At 39.0% G+C, this 19,440-nt stretch overlaps 1 protein-coding gene across 13 annotated transcripts in view; it reads left to right on the forward strand.

Annotated features, from left to right (window-relative positions):
- Nucleotides 1–19,440, forward strand: part of MYCBP2 (MYC binding protein 2) — a 139,543-nt gene that overhangs the window by 78,718 nt on the left and 41,385 nt on the right. For 9 of the 13 annotated variants that reach the window (XM_033147922.1, XM_033147924.1, XM_033147928.1 and 6 more), the window contains 10 exons: nucleotides 110–322; nucleotides 1,599–1,654; nucleotides 2,486–2,601; nucleotides 3,653–3,750; nucleotides 5,252–5,368; nucleotides 6,366–6,506; nucleotides 11,364–11,438; nucleotides 12,366–12,590; nucleotides 13,435–13,567; nucleotides 14,414–14,539. In XM_033147922.1, the coding sequence (XP_033003813.1) occupies nucleotides 110–322; nucleotides 1,599–1,654; nucleotides 2,486–2,601; nucleotides 3,653–3,750; nucleotides 5,252–5,368; nucleotides 6,366–6,506; nucleotides 11,364–11,438; nucleotides 12,366–12,590; nucleotides 13,435–13,567; nucleotides 14,414–14,539 (1,300 nt within the window). The remainder of the gene's footprint in view (nucleotides 1–109; nucleotides 323–1,598; nucleotides 1,655–2,485; nucleotides 2,602–3,652; nucleotides 3,751–5,251; nucleotides 5,369–6,365; nucleotides 6,507–11,363; nucleotides 11,439–12,365; nucleotides 12,591–13,434; nucleotides 13,568–14,413; nucleotides 14,540–19,440) is intronic. The other 4 variants (XM_033147925.1, XM_033147934.1, XM_033147930.1 and 1 more) reach the window with 3 other exon arrangements.

A 19,440-nucleotide genomic window follows, 5' to 3' on the forward strand; every position in this document is an offset into this window, starting at 1 on the left:
AAGAAGCAGATATTTCCCCACAATATTTGGGATAAGCCTATTGCTAGCTGTTTTTGTGGTATTGAATGGTATTTAATGTATCCTCGCCTTTCCTGTTTAAATCTGGCAGGTGGAAGTCAAGGCAATTCCTGTTTCCCAGAAAAAAACTTCCTTGCAGCAAGAACAGGCAAAAAAACTTCAGCGCATACCAGGCAGTCCCGCAAGTGCTGCTGCTTCCTCCACTGATATGACTTTCGGAGGACTTCCCTCTCCAAAACTCGATGCCTCTTATGAACCAATGATAGTGAAAGAAGCTCGCTACATTGCTATTACAATGATGAAGGTAAACTGCTGCTTAAGGCATACTTTTTTCAATCTGTCTAATGAACAAAGGGACTTGAAGACCACCATATGTTTTGCTCCATAAGACACACCTGACCATAACACGCACCTAGTTTTCAGAGGAGGAAAACAAGAAAAAAATATTCTGAATCAAATGTTGTACTAAACTATTTAATAAACTACCAGTATATCAGAATAATATTTCAACCATGTAAAGTGAACAGCAGTCAACGGTGGCATTAAGAACCACCATCACTGTCATTAACAAATGAAGAGAGACTTTATCCCCTAGTAAGGGGGGCAGGCAATGGAAATATATGAGCTTCCCACTTTGACTCCCTTAGATCTAAGGACTGTATGGTTTGGACCTACACAATCATTTTAATGAAGCCAAAAGAAGTGAGACTTTCTTCCTTTTTGTTCATTGCAGAGAGCTCTGGGGGCTTTCATATGAGGGAGGAATGAGGGAGGAATCTGATTCAATTCCCATTTAAAGTCAAACCTACCTAATTCACACCTTTGTACACAACACAAGGACCAAACCAAGCCGCTCTTCAAATTTCCCACTTCTGCAAAGGAAGGCACTACTGTCCCGGCAAGACCAGTGGCAGAGGGAGGGTCTTGCGTGGCAGCATGTCACCTGTGGGGCGCCCCCAAATGTTCATTTTGCTGCTGCCTCCTCCTCCTCCCGAGTAGTAATAAATGCTACTTTCACGGAGGGAAGACTGGGGGTGTGGGGTCAACATGTTTCTCTTTTTTATGTTGGGTATTCTTTACTGCTTTTATAAAGAATAAGATTGTTCTTTATAAAAAAAAAATTCCATCGAAGTGGTGGCATGTGATTGTACTTTCATCATCTTTTACTCAAACTAGCTCAAGTCTGGAAATCTCTATGCTCCTGCTGTTGGAAAGGATGGAAGCTTGACTTAAGTGTGTTGGTGTGGTGTATTCTCTATGTGTTTACAGTTTTAATTAGGCAATGTTTCTTGGAATTCTCACTAGATAGACCAGAGTGTAATGAGGGGGGGGGGGGAGAAACATATCACTTCATTCCAGAATGGCCGGTTCAGTTAAATGAGAGTTCAAATTCAGAAGCATGCTGAATGAAGCCACTGGCTATCTAATAAACTCCTTTCCTGTTCCTTTCTCTTCAGAGATGGGAGTTATTTATCCATTTCTGATTATTTTCTGTGTGCTATTTGAGCTGAGGAACCAGGTTATCACTTTTTCAATTAGAATTACAACAGATGTAATTTGATACACTCTTTGTTTTATAGGTCTATGAAAATTATTCTTTTGAAGAATTGCGCTTTGCTTCACCAACACCTAAGAGGTAATAATTTTGTGCAAAATGTAACATTTAAAATTATATTCTCTATAATTTTAAAAACTACTTCATGTGATTTCATATGGGCTTATATCAAAAGAAGATGCCCCATCCCAAACTGCAACAGCAGGTTCTCTAAACCTCTGGAGCAGTTTTTGAATGGATGCGAAAGGGGCTGCAGGGGGTAAAGTTCTGGTTCTTCTGCTTGCACTTAACAGCTTTGTGTACAACTCAGTGTCTAAGTTAAAACACCTTTTTATTGTACTTGCCTTATGCTTGGGGTAAAGCTGTGTTTGAGACTGAGTGGTTAGTTCCTTCTGCATTTGAATTTATTTTCGCATTTTTATCTTTGGTGACCCTTTTCTAAACATTGCGTTTTGTCAGAATGAAACCAGGATCAAATTGCTATAGGTTTGTTTGGGAGCATCTATAAACTTGGTGGACTTAAGGTTTTTTTGTGTTTTTTTTAAATAATGGCAACCTGCATGCCATATCACAAAACCATTTTTGAAACGTCCCTTAGTTTTAAAAGTTGGAGGATGGTGGAATGCTGCTATTTGACGAAGGTACATGGTTGACGTTTAAATATGAAATGTTTTGATTAGAAGGCATGATTGCTTTGGTTTTCCGTTTGTGTTTTTTCTTTCTTCTTAAAAATAATTTCATTGATATATTTTTACTTTGTAGCCAAGACTATTTTACATCAAACCAGCTTACATGTAAAGAGAAATGGAAGATAGAGTACTAGATTTTCTAAGCATAGAGCTGGCAACCTGAATTAATGTTCAAGCAGTGGGTGGTGTGTTGTCATTTCAGTATCCTTTTTTCCCTCCCTAGACCAAGTGAAAACATGTTGATAAGAGTCAACAATGATGGAACTTACTGTGCTAACTGGACTCCAGGAGCAGTTGGTCTCTACACCATTCACGTTACCATTGATGGCATTGAAATAGGTACATAAAAGTCCGTATTTTTGTATGATGTCAAAAATGTCAATGCACCCATAGCAGTATGCTAGAACATGGAAAGAGAGAGAGCTTTTAAAGTTAATCATAATGTTTTGAGGACATATAGCCTTTTCTTTTTACTCAAAAGGATATTAAAATACTTGAAAATAAAACAAATCTGAAAATTTGTCAGAGCACATAGTTGGAAATTGCGTTGATAACAGTGTATGCATACATTTTAGCCTAAGATAATGGTAGCAAATGCAATATCTTCCCATAGTGGCCGATTATCTCTCTATCTCTGTGTTAGTTGGTGGAGCTCTCTCCCACTTCCACAGCTGGAGACCAGGCTCACTTTGTGTGCAGCGTCAAACAGTAGCTCTGTTTCGTTTATGACTGAAATGCCAATTGAGTTTTTTGCTGTCCAGCTGTGCTTTGAACGACAAGATTTTCCCATATGTATCCTGTCATGGGCTGCTGGAGTTCCCTGTTGTGTGAGCAGTCCTTTAAATCCTTGACAAGGAGTTATGCTTATATACACATTTCTTCCAAATAATATTCTGACAGAAACTACTCCCCTCCATGATACTTTATGATATTTTTATTATCATGTAAAGATTGAGAAGGGTAATTGTTTGTGATGCTTTATAATCAGCTGTACCTTCTGTTGTATGATTTTAATACTGTCATTTTAAAATGCAGTCTTTTATATAGTTGAATTTTTTATTAACTTGCAACCGGATTGATTCTGTTGGAGAAGGTCTAGCCTTGTCACTCCTTGTTTTTCATTCGGGTGCTTGGCACCATACTCTTTAAATTAATTTTAAAAAAAATGTTTTTAAAATGGGAAAAATTTAGATTCAGGAGTCACATTTATCATGCCTAATGTGTTTCACAGGTTTAAGCTACTTTGATGCCATAAGTAATTTTCACTTAACCAGCTAGAATTTTACCGCATTGTCAAGACCTGAATGTAACCCACTTCAGAATAAAATAACTCTCAAACAGTTACTTAGACTTCTTACATACACTTCATGGTAATTTTCTTAATTTACAGATGCTGGACTAGAAGTGAAAGTAAAAGATCCTCCAAAAGGAATGATACCACCTGGAACCCAGTTGGTAAAACCAAAAGCAGAGCCTTTACCAAATAAGGTATAAGAACTAAAACATTTTTTTAAAAATTGAAATTACATTTGTGCATGTAAATACATGACCTACAGGTGAAACTGGAAAAATTAGAATATTGTGGTAAGGTTCATTTCTTTCAGTAATTCAACTTAAAAGGTGAAACTAATATATGAGATAGACTCATGACATGCAAAGCGAGATATGTCAAGCCTATATTTGTTATAATTGTGATGACTATGGCGTAAAGCTGAAGAGAACCCCAAATTAACAATTTCAACTTTGGGGTTTTCATCAGTTGTATGCCATAATCATCACAATTATAACAAACAAAGGCTTGACATATCTCGCTTTGCATGTCATGTAAACTCCAGTAGCTAATGAAAACAATTGCTTACATAAATGGACTTTTCCACGATACTCTAATTTTTCGAGTTTCACCTGTATATTATCTAATATTTTAAAACTGCCAGAGCTCAGGGGTCCAGTCCCTAGCTTAGATGGACTAACAGTTTAACTTCAAGGTAGCAATATATGTTTTAATGATGAAGGGAAACTGCTAAAACAGAAAAGAAGAAAATTGTTGTATATTGTTAAAGATCTCATCTTGATACTCAATTCTGACTCCTTGGCAAACATAAACAGAACAAATGTATTTTCAAAACTGTTTATGTTAGGGTGGAGGAGGCTCTGCATTCTTACATTTATACTGGTTATCATAACTGTTTCACTTATATACCCCTTGGCTGGATGGTGCTTGATTATGTTATTCCCATCTTGCATATCTGATTTTTCAGAAATGAATAGCTTTTGGGGGGGGGGGTGTATTGACCAAGGCATGGGAGAGAAAGCTTGAACCCTGTGACGGCCCCAGTCACAATCTATTCACAATGGAAGGAAAGCTTTTGCCTTCATAAGAATAAGGCATGTTCCTATAAACTTCTCAGTTTCCCAAGAACTCCCAACAAAGTTTTGCTTTTTGTTTTTTAAGGCATCCAGATTTAAGTGCAGTTCTAACATGAGTTATGTGGGGATAGGTGTCACAAACATCATTAGGATTTGTACATGAAAAACCAGAGAAGCAGATGTTAAGTCCTAGTGATTGTTTTGTTGCTCAACAGCTTTTCAGAACAGGAGTAGCTCCTGTCGGTTTTACATACTTGCTTTTACAACTAGGCTGGAATATCCTGGCTTCTCATCTCATTCAGTTGACAGTGACTACTGTTTATATCTGACTTAAAGTAAACTCTGAATATCTAATTCTGTTGGTCCATGTGTGTTTGAGTGACTTTTATAACAGCCTTATTTTTCTATGACTTCCAAAAGAGAACAGACTTTGATTTTTTTTGTTTTGGTTTCTTGTTCATCTGCCTGGGTAAGTTTAGCAGCTGACTATAGCTGTTAGGAGGCTTTCCTCTTGAGCTCTGTGGATTTCCATAATCTGAAGCTGTATCTTTATACTCTTTTTTTTTTTTTTAAGAGCCCTTTTCCAGGTTTCTCTGCCTTACTGTCTCTTTGCTTCTCTTAGGTTCGCAAATTTGTGGCCAAGGACAGTGCAGGGCTGCGTATCCGTAGTCACCCTTCCCTTCAGAGTGAGCAGATAGGCATAGTAAAAGTCAATGGATCCATTACCTTTATTGATGAGGTAACATGCAATAAATTTATATGGATTTGAGATCTAGATTAAATTACCACTTGCATATACAGACCAGAATCCAGAGAACGCCGTGACTAATCTCACATGGCCTTTGAACTTCAGTGCTTCGGGCCAGGAGCCATGCTAGGCCATAGAAGCCTTTTTGAAATGGAATACTTTCAAAAGCAATTTGTGATATGGGGGCCTGCTGTTCACAGAAGAAAAATCTTAAATGCTCCTTGAGTGCATGTGAGCTCTTCTGGGTATTTTCCACAAAAGTTAGATAAAAGGGCATGTAGTTGCATCAGGCCATATGATTAACCAGCCATTTTGCTTTCTGTGTTGCTTTAAACTCATGCTACAGACTGCAAGATTGCTTTTTGGCGAAATTGAGGTAGATATATATATATTTTTTATCATGTTAACATTTTAAAGTTTCTGTTGATTTTTCAGAAATGAAATGTTTCCTTTTTAGCTTTAAAAGAAGTCAGCCATTTCTGAAAATGATACATATATATTTTACAGAGAATTGGAATGTTTCCTTTGTAGCTATAACATTGTAAAATAAAAACCAGCTTTTTGTAGTATTTTTTTTAAAAAAATCATTGTGAGCATGGCATAATTTGGTTCCATAATATGCCTTTTAATCGTTACATTTCCAGCCATTCTTTACCTTCATAGTGAAAATGATTTTCACGGTCTGATCCTGAGACACATGATGCTTTCAAGTTGCTGTTTGCAACAGTGGTACATCAGCTGCTTTTCGGGTGTGGTGTCCCATGTCATGATCTTGCATTGTTGTAGATACATTAGGAAGTTGCTCTTTAAATACATTTCTTCTTAATTCATCCATAATCTTCATCTGCTTTAAAATTTCTTGTGCCTTTTAAAAAAGCTTTAGTTAAATAGGCCAAATGTTTACCTCCCATGCAGCTGTATTATGCTAGATCTTTAATCTGTTATCATCTGCTGCTTAAGTAGTCTGGCTTGTGTTTACTCTTCATAGATTCACAATGATGATGGTGTTTGGCTACGGCTGAATGATGAGACAATAAGGAAATATGTTCCAAATATGAATGGTTACACCGAAGCCTGGTGCCTTTCCTTTAACCAGCATCTTGGCAAGAGCCTTTTGGTTCCTGTTGATGTAAGTAAAATACAGTTTTGAAGACTATTATAGTGCACTCATTCAATCAATCATTTTTTAAGGTTGTCATCATTCATCCATCTCATCTATAAGGGTAATCATTTCCATTAACCAATTTTAGGTCCTGTAACATCAACAATAATGCTCATGATGAAGCAATTAAGGTTTTTTAAAGTATTTTTCCCCTCCTCCAAAGGTGGCAGTTAGCTAAGTTGGAACCTTAGCTAAGGTGGGCCTGTGCTATCATCTGATCCTTTTATATTTGACTAATATGTCACATAAATGCATATCCTGTACTGCTTGTTCTGTAGTTTCAAAAGCAATTTGATCAAAGTGTTATAAAGGCCCCCTGCTGCCAGAAATATTTCTTTCTCATTTGGATACCATACTGATACCATTTTTCTACAATGGGAAGTCACCCCTCAAGAGATATGTCTAGGTACTTTAAGATGATTAGGGCTTTTAAATAATAGTTGGATATGCTATAGTAATTTATTCTTACAGTAGTTGTATGGGTTAAATGTGTCATATCACTTAACTGTGGTATAATGGCATTCGCTAACCCTGATTTCAAATCTGGCTTAGGGCTGTCAAGGAAGGGTGGCAAATTGCGATTGAAAGGGGGAAATTGTGTGAAGCTGTGCTTGGGTTATATCTACACAAGCCCATAGCAAATAAATAAATAAATAAAAATTGATGTATTTATTAGCATCATTTCTTCCGTGTGTGAAAAAGATTTGTTTAACCTGAAACTGATAAAATATGTCTTGATTCGGCCACATTATTGAGGACCTGCTGTGTGAGAGAACTCTGAAACATTGAATAAGAGTATTTACTATACTGTCGTTACTGATTGTAACATATTCTAGATATTACTGATTTAAGATACTGCATCTATAAGGAGTTAAGAATAGGGAAAGGTAGTTTTTACTGCTAATAGAATTTGTTCAGTACATCTTCATTATTACTTTAGGAAAGGGTGTGGAAATGTCATGGCACAGGTTCAAATATGTGAATGGACAAAGCTGACAGGACAAGAAATAAAAGACATAGGAAAGCCTGTCATCCTTGAAAGAGGACTTTGCATGAGGAAGAACATATATGCAATGCTACAGACAGTGGTAGCATGGTAACAACAGGTTGAATCAAATGCAATTGCGACCAGAGTTCTACTTACACAACATCCTCTATCCACATGCCCCCGAAATCTGCTCCAGAGGATTCCCCAACCTTCTGAACCTGATTTTGATGCTGCAGGGGGTGGGGCTGCAGAGGAGAGGCGGATGAGGATGTTCTTTTGTGGGAGTCTATTTCACAGGCGAGGCAGCACCATTGGATACAACCCGATGCTTCCGTAGGGTGTGTTGCGTTAGTGAGCTAGTTAGTGGCTTCTAGTGGGAAAGTTGTATGATGATAACAACCACTTGCTTCAAGGCAACCTCTTTTAAAGGTAGAAGAGTAAACTGCTCCAACTTAAGTAATAAGTAATATCTTCTTAAAAGGTCAAGGACATTTTACCGGTTTGAAGGCATCATAGTGATCTAACCAAGTCACGTTTGTACATATTTTTAAAAAAATAATAGTTCCTTCATGTGCATTTGGCAGTTGGGAAATGTTAAGCAGATTGGTGTGTATTTTTGAGATGAGTGGCAAACCTCTGCATTTGTGACAGGGTAGAAACTGGGAACCTTCAGATCTGTGTTCTGCTGTCCCGTGTGATGAACCAACAAGGAATGTTCCCTAGGTTATGATGTGTGCCCAGTTTCCAGTATTACTCCAGCCACTCACCCTAACCCATTGGTTACTGCTGACCTGATAGTGGCTATAGTATAGAGTCTTTTATTTTTGATTATTTATGGATCACAGTCATTCCTGGCTATGCCTGCTTAGTTGCCAAATGTAGCCTGTGTGTGCTGCCTTGGCTGTCTGCATACATGCTGAATGTTCTCTTGGATTTTAGTTGTAGCCGGTTGTAGACCTGTGCCTTCTGCTTCACTTTTCTTAGGTTGCTGAGGCCTAGCACCCAACAGTTTTATTATTGGTTTGTGATCACTTACTCAAATATCTTTGTGAAACTTCCGATTTTGGCAGCATGGCTATGCTGGTCATCTTCTCTTCATTGCATTGGGGGAGTAGTGGCTAGGAAGAAAACTCTAGCTTAAGTACTCCTTTTATACCATACTTTGCAAATCTAAAATGCTAGTACCTGGGAATTTCAATACTACTTCTTTCTTTCCTTTTATCTATCTCCTTAAAAGAATGACAGTCCAGAGAGCTTGCTTAACAGTTTCCTTGCTTAACTAGCTTCCTTGATAGGCTGTATCCCATGACTTACTTGAAAATCTCAACTAAACTTTATTCCTGAAGTTGTTTTTTATTTTTAAAAAAATATTGTACAAATACTTGATATTGGGCCTGTTCAGACTTCAGTTACCAGGGAGAAGTATCAACCTGGTAAGAGTTTTGGATGTGCATGTGCTAACTCCCACAATCCTTCCTGTGACTTGCACCCATAACACTCCAATATACGCTGGTCAGGGAAATAGTGTGTGCCATTAAATGTGATATAGATTTTTATCCGTGAAAAGGTGGGAAGGGGCAAGAGACCTTTATTGATTTGAGATCCTTTCCTTAGCAGTCCCAGTCGGGCAGAAAATACTGAATTGCAAGTAAGCCCTCCCCACAACACATTTACCCGTGTTATGTTACAAAAACAGGGCAAATATGAAATGTTGAAAAAACAAGGCTTCAAATGCAGTCCTTAAACTATTATTTACCCGGTACTTAAGAGTTGTACAGGTCTGTATCACTCCTAGGTATCTTGATTTCTGTACAAAAAAAAAACAACCCCTTAGTGGCACACAGAAATGGAAGTGTGGTTATATTTAGATCTCTTCAGAGGAAAGCTGTTCTAAAAACAAGGTTGCACTATCCAAATTCTGAAATAAAAGCACTTTGCTGTAGTTTATTGATGCTGTGTTGAAGGCAAACATTATCATTGAAAGGTTTATCTTTTAGACTTAATGACATAAAATATTTGTGAGAAATTGAAGGCTAGGAGTGCTTCTTTGCAGATTGGGTTTGTAAAGAATGTATACTGACAACTTAAAAGTGTCTGGCAAATACTAACATTGAATGAGTAGGAATGACAGTTCCATACTGGAAGCTTTCTATTGTGATTGATGCATGCACATTCTTTAAAAGTGACGGAGAAGATTTTATGTTAGAAAAACGTGGAATCCTAACGCTTACACAAATAAATGCATTCATTTTGAATACTCATTGCAGTCACCACTTGCTTCTGACCTGCTAATTTCATTTTCATTGCTTTTTGCATAATTCATATATCACAATAATAATAAAAGTGTATGTTTCAAAGAGCACTCTGGGACAATATTTTGATGTTGTTTTATGTGTGGAAAGTCTGCTGTATAACCTCTTATTCCATTTTTTTGATTAAATCTCATCTAAAATTTGCACAACTTACTCCAACAAATGTTGTATTTTTAGATGTGTACAAAATTGATATATTTCATTGACCCATTTGAACAAAAAGGTCATCAGCCACCTTATTTGTGTAAGTACTGGATTTATTTACAAGATCAAAACAGCCCCACTTGTGAGTGGAAAATGCTTCTGATGGGTAGGGGAGAGGGATTTCCCATTTTTTAATTTTCAGTTTCAGTTATTTGTACCTTCTCAGTCCTGCTCTGAAGGGTCTCCTGAACTTCAAGAGCATTTTTTTGGGGTGTGTGTGTAAGACCTCAGTGCCTGCATGGAATATTATGCATGGCTACATGGATCTCATCCAGAATGGATGTGCTGGACAATTACTTTTTTCCCCTTCAAAAAAATGTCTTCAAACTAATCTGGCTACTTTTCCTTAAAAGAACATGTATTTAGAGAGAAATGATGTATGACCTGAACATGACCCCAGTTATAACTCAGTGAAGATTGAGTTAAACTGCCAAATTCCTTATTTTATGTGTTACTCATTTTGTGTGGGTTTTTTAAAATGTATTTTTTAAAGCTGGTTAAAATGTTTGGTATGTTTCCCCATCTGCTTAATGTCAGTCTTCAAAAATAAATGGGGAAATGGCTGACCTAAATAACAGTCTTTCTTCCAAATATATTAGACTAGTACAAAAACCCACCCCAAGGTACCAAAATCAACATATTTTAATGTGTGCATCCCTTATCCGTCTTAATGTGGTAAATACATTTATTTTATTTCTTTAAAAAATTTTTTTAAAGAGTACTCTGTGATTCACATGTTGGTGTATTTTGTTACTATGGTTTTGGACACTTGGCATTTGGGTGCTTTCCAAAGTTTTCTGAGTACTGATAGCTACGTTTTAAACCTTTCCAGTTGCAAATAGGTGGCTGAGTGTCCACACTCAATCTTTTTCCTCGCTCCACCTCCCCATGCCCCCCCCCCGAAAAAGAAAACAAATCTTCACAAAGTGGCAGACTGTCTTTCATAAAACAAATCTGGCTTCTGATAGGACTTGTATTCTCATTCAGACAGGAGAATGGGAATTGCCTTGCACAAAATGTGTTAAGCTCTATATAAAAGAATCTTTTTATTCAGTGAATGGCATGACACACTACATCATTTAGAGCTGTCAGTATAAGCTGTTTGTCTTCAACAGATTGTTTCCCCCCATGGTGAACAGTGGGCTCAGCTGGCTTCATTTTAAGAGTACCTTTTTGTGAAAAGAAATGATTGTTGTTTGCAAGGATGCAGAAAAATAAAATAAAATAAAGCAAATGTTCTTTTCATCTCTTAATTTCTTCTGCTGCTGTCTTAATGCTCCAGTTCTCTGTTGATATGTGTCTATCTTAAACTTTACATAGAATATCTTTAATGCTAGCCAAGGAGTCAGGGATTTGGACTTGTTTTCATGGACTTCCAAACCTTTCCCCCCTCAGGTGAGTTTTCTTAAATGTCAGGATCAGTCTCTTGTGTACAAGTATTTTGGACATTGTGGAGTATGAGCCATCTAAACATTCAAATTGGTGGTTTTCAGACTTTCAAGGATACTATTTCCACATTGACATCTGCTGAGCAATTGCTTTGCGCTGCTGGAGACTCTGACATGTTCTAGTGCTCATTTTGAGCCTGCATTGGTGCTTACCAATCCTGTTAGATCCCACCATCGATCTGCAGGAATTGAGGGCACCTACCTAGAACACATGCCACACTTCTCTGTAGCAGCGCACAGCAGCAGAAAGCTGGTAGTGGCTGGCAAGCTATTCTTTGGCAAGCTTGCCTACCATTGCTATTCTCCTGGAAGAATTGGTTAACAAACTTCTGAATAACATCTTTGTTCACCAAAATGCAGAGAATATGCAGCATTAATTCATTTAGGTCCCCATATTTAGCTGGTAATATCAATTTACATTCTGCAGAAGAAGGCTCATATGTGATGCTGTATAGCTTGGTATTGAATGTCTCCAACAGTTGCATAAATACCCTCTATTCCCCCCCCCCTTCTTTCTTGCACTCTCCTGCATGAATGCTTTTACTTGGCCATAGTCTTGTGTGTTAGTCCTGTGTTTGTATCATCTTCCTTAATCATGGTTGACGAATTGCTCCAAATGTTCATGTTGCAAATGTGTGCCTTTTATTTTTATATATGTACTCATATCATTCATTCTTCGTGTTCAGCAGTAATATAGTTAGTACTGCAATTTCAGTTCCTGTCTTATATGGAAAATGATGGCTTAAGACGTGCTCTGTTAAGTGTGTTAGGATGAGACCTTAGTTATTTCAAAGAGGTGGACTTAGTTGAAAAGTACAAAGGCATTATTAACAGGATTTATTTTGTTTTGGTTTTTTTGTTCTAAAATTTTCAGGAGTCTAGATCTAACACAGATGACTTTTTCAAAGACCTAAACTCACACTGCCCTCAGGAAGCGGTAATGCAGGAACCAGATATGCCGTTCATTCGTGGTGGGCCTGGAGTATATAAGGTAGTGAAGACCGGCCCCTCAGGTCACAACGTCAGAAGCTGTCCCAACCTTAGAGGTATCCCCATTGGAATGTTAGTTCTGGGAAACAAAGTCAAGGCAGTGGGCGAGGTATGGATCCTTGTAGCTTCAGTTCTTATCTTCATAGATACTGGTTTATAATAGTAGCAATCGTAAGAAAAGCAGCTATCCTACACAAGGTTTGCTTTTCCACCCTTGGTTGCTAAATGTTAACTTCCTAAAGGTTGTTTATGTTGTAAACTGATGCAAACCACTTTTGCCTTGGTCATATATTTCATTATCGGGCATTGATTGAACTTGGTTTTTCTTGTACACTTGCTTAAAATGTGGGTTTATTAAAGGACTATGTTTAATGCCTATTTCAGAGTTTACCAATGAATTATTTTTGGGGATACAACAGGACTCAATTACCTTATTTCTTGGTATTGATTCAGCTGTTGCATGCAGTTGATCATGCTTTGGTGCTCTCCTATTGCAATGGGCTTGAGGATGTAGTGTGTCATGCTATGATTTTTTTCTCAAACAGCACACAGGACATGATAGCAACTTTGTGAATATTAAATACCTGGTGTCAATGCCAAGCTTTCTCTGCTTCATGTGTCAAATAAATAAAAATTCAACCCTTGCATTCTATCGGGTATCAAATGCTATGTGTATCTGGACGCTTGTTTGGTGCTCTGTTTATTCTTTTCTTCTGAATATAATCCAGTCTTAACACACTGAATATACTAATCATCTTAAACCTTCGATGAATACAAATGCTTTTTATTCTTCCTTATTCTTCTGCACTTGAAGAATGACTGTTGCCTTTCCATGACAGAAAAGAGCCTCTTTTTCACATATGGAAACATTTTGCTGCATCTCATTGGTGGATAATTTGAAAAGTAAATTAAATGTGCCTCTCTCTATGTGTGTGTGTGTGTGTATGTACCAGGTGACTAATTCTGAAGGGACATGGGTGCAGATGGATAAGAACAGCATGGTAGAGTTCTGTGAAAGTGATGAAGGCGATGCGTGGTCCTTAGCTAGAGACAGAGGTGGAAACCAATATCTCCGGCATGAAGATGGCAAGTCTCCTTATTTTTTTTACAAAAAGATAGAAACTAAGCACACAAACAATATAAAGCAGAGATGTAAATAATCTAAAAATTTAGCATAAAAAATCCAGAAAGAACAGAGGAGTGCACTGGTACCCAAAGTTCTTCATTTAACAGAGGTATGTGGCCATATTCTTGTGCTAGTTTGAGCTGACCAGGTGAATCTTCCCAAGTTAAAGAGTCAGAACAGTGTTTAAAATATTTGAAAAGAAATCCTAAACATTGTGAACAATTTAGAAGGCAAAATGTTTTATTAAGGTAGTCGAAAGCGATGTATGTTTATCATGGAATGACTTCTATTAGTTTATAGGAGTGAAGTCGGGCATAGGACCATGGAAGCCCTTTTCATGCATTAATTGTGAGGAAGGGGGCAGCGACTCATAGACAAGGCCAAACAGGATTGCTCTCCTGACCCCACACAATGGGCACGGCTTTGGCATCCAAGCAGTGGGCACAGATGTCTGAGAAGGGGAAACCTGTGCCTGTAGGTTTGTACAAGAGTTGGAACCCTGATCACACAGGGTTCCAGCTCCACTATCAGCAAATGCCCATAGGATTCCCTTTCGTAGATGTGCACACCCAACACACGGATATTGGATGAGGGACCCTGCTACCCCTTCCTGCATATGGATACTCAAGGGGGGAGTATAGTCTAATCTTAATTTAGAGAAGACATGTTACTACTACTCTATTTTGCGATTTATTAATTGAAACCTTCATTCTTGTGTACATAAATTTTGGCCTTCATTCCCACTCTAAAGACATGAATTACATTCTGAAGCAGTTTTGTGTTTGTTTTGTTTCTTGCAATTACAGAACAAGCTTTTATAGATCAGAATGGTCAGACTCCCCCACCAAGTCCTTTCTCACTGCAAACTTTCAATAAGGGGACGGTGTGTAGTAATGGACAGGGATTTGATTATGGCCTTGGAAATAACAAAGGTAAATTTTCTACTGATTATTTTTCTTTCTATCATTTTGAATATTGAGTGTGTTTACCATTGTATTTGTAGCTCCAGTATATTCAAAAAACGGGGAGGCAATTCATCGGTGCAGGAATTCTTAATTTATATGAGACTTTAAGTATACTACTGTATATGGCTCAGAGTTATAAAACTGGCACTGCTTATTTGTTGTAGGATGATTGAAATAATAATAAACTGAGCCTTTGTTGAACAAGATGGGCTTGAGTTATAATAATTGTATGTTGTAGTGAAAACTGCTAGTTTTGAAGAACTGTTTGGAGATTGTGAACATGCATTGAAAATGCTTGCTTCTATAAAATTAGCACCACATTCTAAGCATTCTGTTCAGAGCAAATACTTTTGAGAAACCACAGTATTGATTGACTTTTACAGTTTGATCAGTGTCACATTCCATGTCACAACTGTACTGTTGTTTTCCCTGTAAAAAGTAAAGCTTTACACTGCACAAACACCAGAACAGGAAAACCAGTGGTGTCTAATATACCAGCACCTGGAATCAGATTGAGTCCTTGTACTGACATGAAAGTTGCATAGTTAGGTTCTAAATAAAATTTCTATGCAGTACTGTAACACTATATATTAAATTGTTTTTGTTTTGCTAGTTTAGCACCTTTCAATTAAGCATTTAAGTGTAATGTGAAAAGTACCCTACTAGTGAAAAGCTGATTGCTTACCAGTATCTATACGCGCATAATTGCCAGGGAAATCATTGTGGAAATTGTAGAAATGTGCATGTAGAAATGTATTGCAACCCCAAACTTTTCTATGTTAGTGGCTCTTGATATGGATATTACTTGTGTCATTTTAGTATTCTTACAGCAGATAAATGAGGTCAGAGTAGTACATCTAGTGTAAAAGAGAGCAGTATACAACTTTAGAACATAGAATTTTAAAATTAAGAAATGTTTTAAAATAGACATGCCCATAGAAAAGTAAAAGTATCAACTTGGAATTTTCTTTTCTGAGAATAATGCATGGTCCAGCAAAACGTGAGCACCTATAATTTTTAATTTGATTCCATTGGGAAAGATGTGCTTAACATTGACTGGATCGTTCCCTACATTTTATGTGTAAAAAGTTATCCTCAAGTGAACATTATGTTATCCAGGTGTTGCTTCAAGCTCAGTGTTGCATTCTTGAGAAGTCGTGAACCATGGACTTCCTCGAACATAAATTTCTTTCTTAAATTTCTTACGTTTTCTCTATTTAAAAAACACAGAGTTTGTGTTCATTTTTCTTGGTTGTGGTATGAATAAATGTCACATATTCATTAATCCATTTTTCCTGGAAACCCCTTTTTATGTTTTGCTGAATTAACCTATAGCGTGTTTAGATTGCAGTCTGATTATTGTTGCATGCCTTACTGTTTTGATGTCTTCTTCTTGTCTCATTCTCCTTGTGTATTTGCAGTAGTTCAATGCAAAGAGCAGTGCACCCTTTCAACTGGCATACCCTTATCTCTCCATTGAAATAAATTTACTCAAAAATAATTGGAGCAGCATATTAGTTAGAGTGTTTGAGCTAGGGCCCTGTAGTTGTCTCTGCCTATACATCACAAGGAACACTATAGGAAAGTTTGTATGAATTTTTGCCTGGGTGAAGCACATACAAAGACATATCGTTATAACCATATCACTTACGTAGCTGACAAAAAGCAGCTTGCAGAGACAGAACTTCAGGAGCATTAAAGTGCTTTGTCTCATTTGGTGCTCATGACAGATTTGCTGTTTTCATGTTTTATCCTTAGTTTTGCTGATTTGGTTGCAACCTATTTCTAACCTGTTTTCTGTCAGCCCTGTTGTGGAAAGACCCAAAATCACTGAACTAATTCCTTACTACAGTAAGATGATGGGACCTAGGAAGTTGTATTGTTAGATCACACATGAGAATTCAGGCTTTCAAAAACGATTTTGATAGATGCTTTATGGTCTAAAGTAGCCGTCTCCAACTTGGTGCCCTCCAAGTGTTTGATCTACAAATGTAATCATCCTCACAATGGTTCCCAATTAGGGGACCCCTGGGGGTCCATGGGACACACCCAGGGGTCTGTGGCACCACCCCCTGCCAGGGACTCAATTATCTTGTTAATTGCACAGCTCGCTATAGCTGGGGGTGGGTGGGTGGGAGCACTTTAACAGAGCCCCCACCCTGCCAGCAGCTTACACAAGCCAGCAGCAGGCTGGAGGCTTTGTTAAACTGCTCAACTGAGGGGACCGGCAAATGCGCACCCCTCAATGGAGCAGTTTTATGGAGCCCCCACCCTGCCACCAGCTTGTGTGAGCCACTGGCAGGGCAGGGGCTCTAAAACTGGTTGGCTGAGGCAAGGGCAGCTATGTGCTCCTCAGCCGAGCAGTTTGAAGAAGCGGAGGAAGAAACAAGCTGTATCGGTGCCTCGCCAATGCAGCTTGTTTCTCTCTGCTGGTATGAGGGCAGAGTGGGATGGCAGCTTCATTCAGCGGTATATTGTTGGTGAAACCATTGCTGCTCCTGAGTCCCTCTGATATCAGCACTAGCTGGAGAAAGTCAAGTGCGGGGGTGGTTTCACTCGCAATATACTGCCGAGTGAAGCCGCCATCGCAGCCTGTCCCTCATACTGGTCCTGGACAATGTATCAATACATCACCCAGTCCCAGAGGCGTAGCAAGCCCAGAGGGTACCGGGGGTGACGATTTTTTTTTGTCACCCCCGGGACCCGGGGTGGTGCCTGTATGGCACCCAGTACAGAGTGCGCATGTGTGGAATTCTGCGCAGGCGCACTCCGTACGGTGTGGCTCCGCCCAGCCGAGTGCTGGAATAAGCCCTTAAAAAGAAAAAAGGAAAGGAAAGCAGCCGCTGGCCGAGCAAGCAAGCAGCTGCTTTCCATTCCCTTTTCTTTTTTCTTAAGGGCTTTTTTCAGTGCTGGCCCGGGCAGAGCCGCAGAGGCGAGGGGCGGGCCAGCAAGGAGGGGCGTCACGCCAGGCCAGCCACAAGCGTGACGCCCCTCCTCGCTGGCCCACCCCTCGGCTCTGCGCCGCGGCAGCTGAGCACTAAAAAAGCCCTTTAAAAAGAAAAAACAGGAAAGGAAAGCAGCCTGCTGAGCAAGCGAGCAAGCGGCTGCTTTCCTTTCCTGTTTTTTCTTTTTAAAGGGCTTTTTTAGTGCTCGGCTGCCGCGGCACGGAGCCGAGGGGTGGGCCAGTGAGGAGGGGTGTTGCGTGACCAGAAGTGGCTTAGTCATGCTGGCCACATGACCCGGAAGCTGGACGCCGGCTTCCTCGGCCAGTAAAGTGAGATGAGCTCTGCAACCCAATAGTCGTTCGCAATTGGACCTAATGGTCAGGGTTCCCTTTACCTTTACCTTTCCCATATCAGATTAAGGAATAGCATGTTTGGATATAAAAAGCATTCTGCATATAGAACACTTGCAAGTTAGGAACACAGTTGCTTTTTAAAATTCAGTTGTAGTGGAGCAATGGAGACAAGTTTTTCCTACTGTCTGGGGATAGGCAATTTGTGGTTATTTCACAGATTTTATGATCTTTTTTTAAAGGATACCTAAAACCCTTAGCTTATTAGGGGCCACCCCACATTTTATCAAAAAAATTGCTTTGCACAGGTAACTACCATTGAGTAATAAAAATTTACAAAAGTAAAGGGGTCCATGGTTTGGCTTTTGAAAAATAAGGGGAGGTCCCCCCGCAATAATTAGCTAATTACTGGTTTACCATGTTGGCTAGGGCTAATGGGAATTCTATTCCCAAAAATTTGAAGGGCACCACATTGGAAAAAGCTTCTTTCTAGCATTATTCAGACACTATGTTAAAGTTTGTAAGTTTCAATAAGCTAAAATCCTCACTGAAGCTGAAGAGAGGGAAAGAGGCATTCTTCTGTAGGTGGCTAAAGGGCATTTTTTTCACTTCCAGATAGTAGCATAATATTGGCTAAATGTCTATGGTGTGTCCTGTCCTCTGCTTTCTGGTCAGAGCTCCAGTCTGCTTCCTTTGCCTTCATCTCCTCCCCCCTCTCCCCTTAATCTTGATCAAGCACCTGGGAAATATGGTACATTATTATTGGAAGGAAAACAAGGCAAGAAGTACTGGTAGTAAGTTGTTCTTCCACAGGCAGGGAAGACGTCAGCAGGCTTGAGGTGCTTCATGCCGGAAAGCTGTTCTGCTTCCCATCCTCCCTATTGGGCAGGAGTAGTAATGCATATGGTAGGGGAAAGCGGATAGATGAGGGTGATTTAGAGCAGTGTTTTTCAAACTTTTTTGGGCAAAGGCACACTTGTTTCATGAAAAAAATCACGAGGCAACACCACCATTAGAAAATGTTAAAAAATTTAACTCTGTGCCTATATTGACTATATATAAAGTAATTTTTCAATTTTTCCCATGGCACACCAGGCAACATCTCGCGGCACACTAGTGTGCCGCGGAACAGTGGTTGAAAAACACTGATTTAGAGCACCCATCAGCTCACTGCCCAAGGCATGAATGGGAAAGTTGTGATTTTAATTTTCCTAGGCTTCCTCCTTCTGCCTTCCTCTTCACTTTTACTTCTTGCCTCCGCCCTTTGCAGAGATGTTCTCCTAACCTGCTTCGTTCTGCAATGTGCTTAGGTTTTCTGCCTGCCTGCCTGCCTTCTCTTAGTATTTCTTGTTTCCATTCATCCTGTTTTCCTCCCAGTTAAAGAAAAGGCAAATATTTCCATTGTTTGTTCCCCGTGTCCTTACCTTGCCCATTCTCCTTGCTGTTGCAATGACCCTGACAGACAGGAACAAAGGCAACCAACCAACTCTTGTCAACCAGAGCACCACAAATCTGCAAAAAGGTTACAAAGGGAAATATAAGTCACTCAGAAAGCTTCCTCCATGAAGCATGT

The sequence above is a fragment of the Lacerta agilis genome, chromosome 4, assembly GCF_009819535.1.
Source record: "Lacerta agilis isolate rLacAgi1 chromosome 4, rLacAgi1.pri, whole genome shotgun sequence".
Lineage (NCBI taxonomy): Eukaryota > Metazoa > Chordata > Lepidosauria > Squamata > Lacertidae > Lacerta > Lacerta agilis.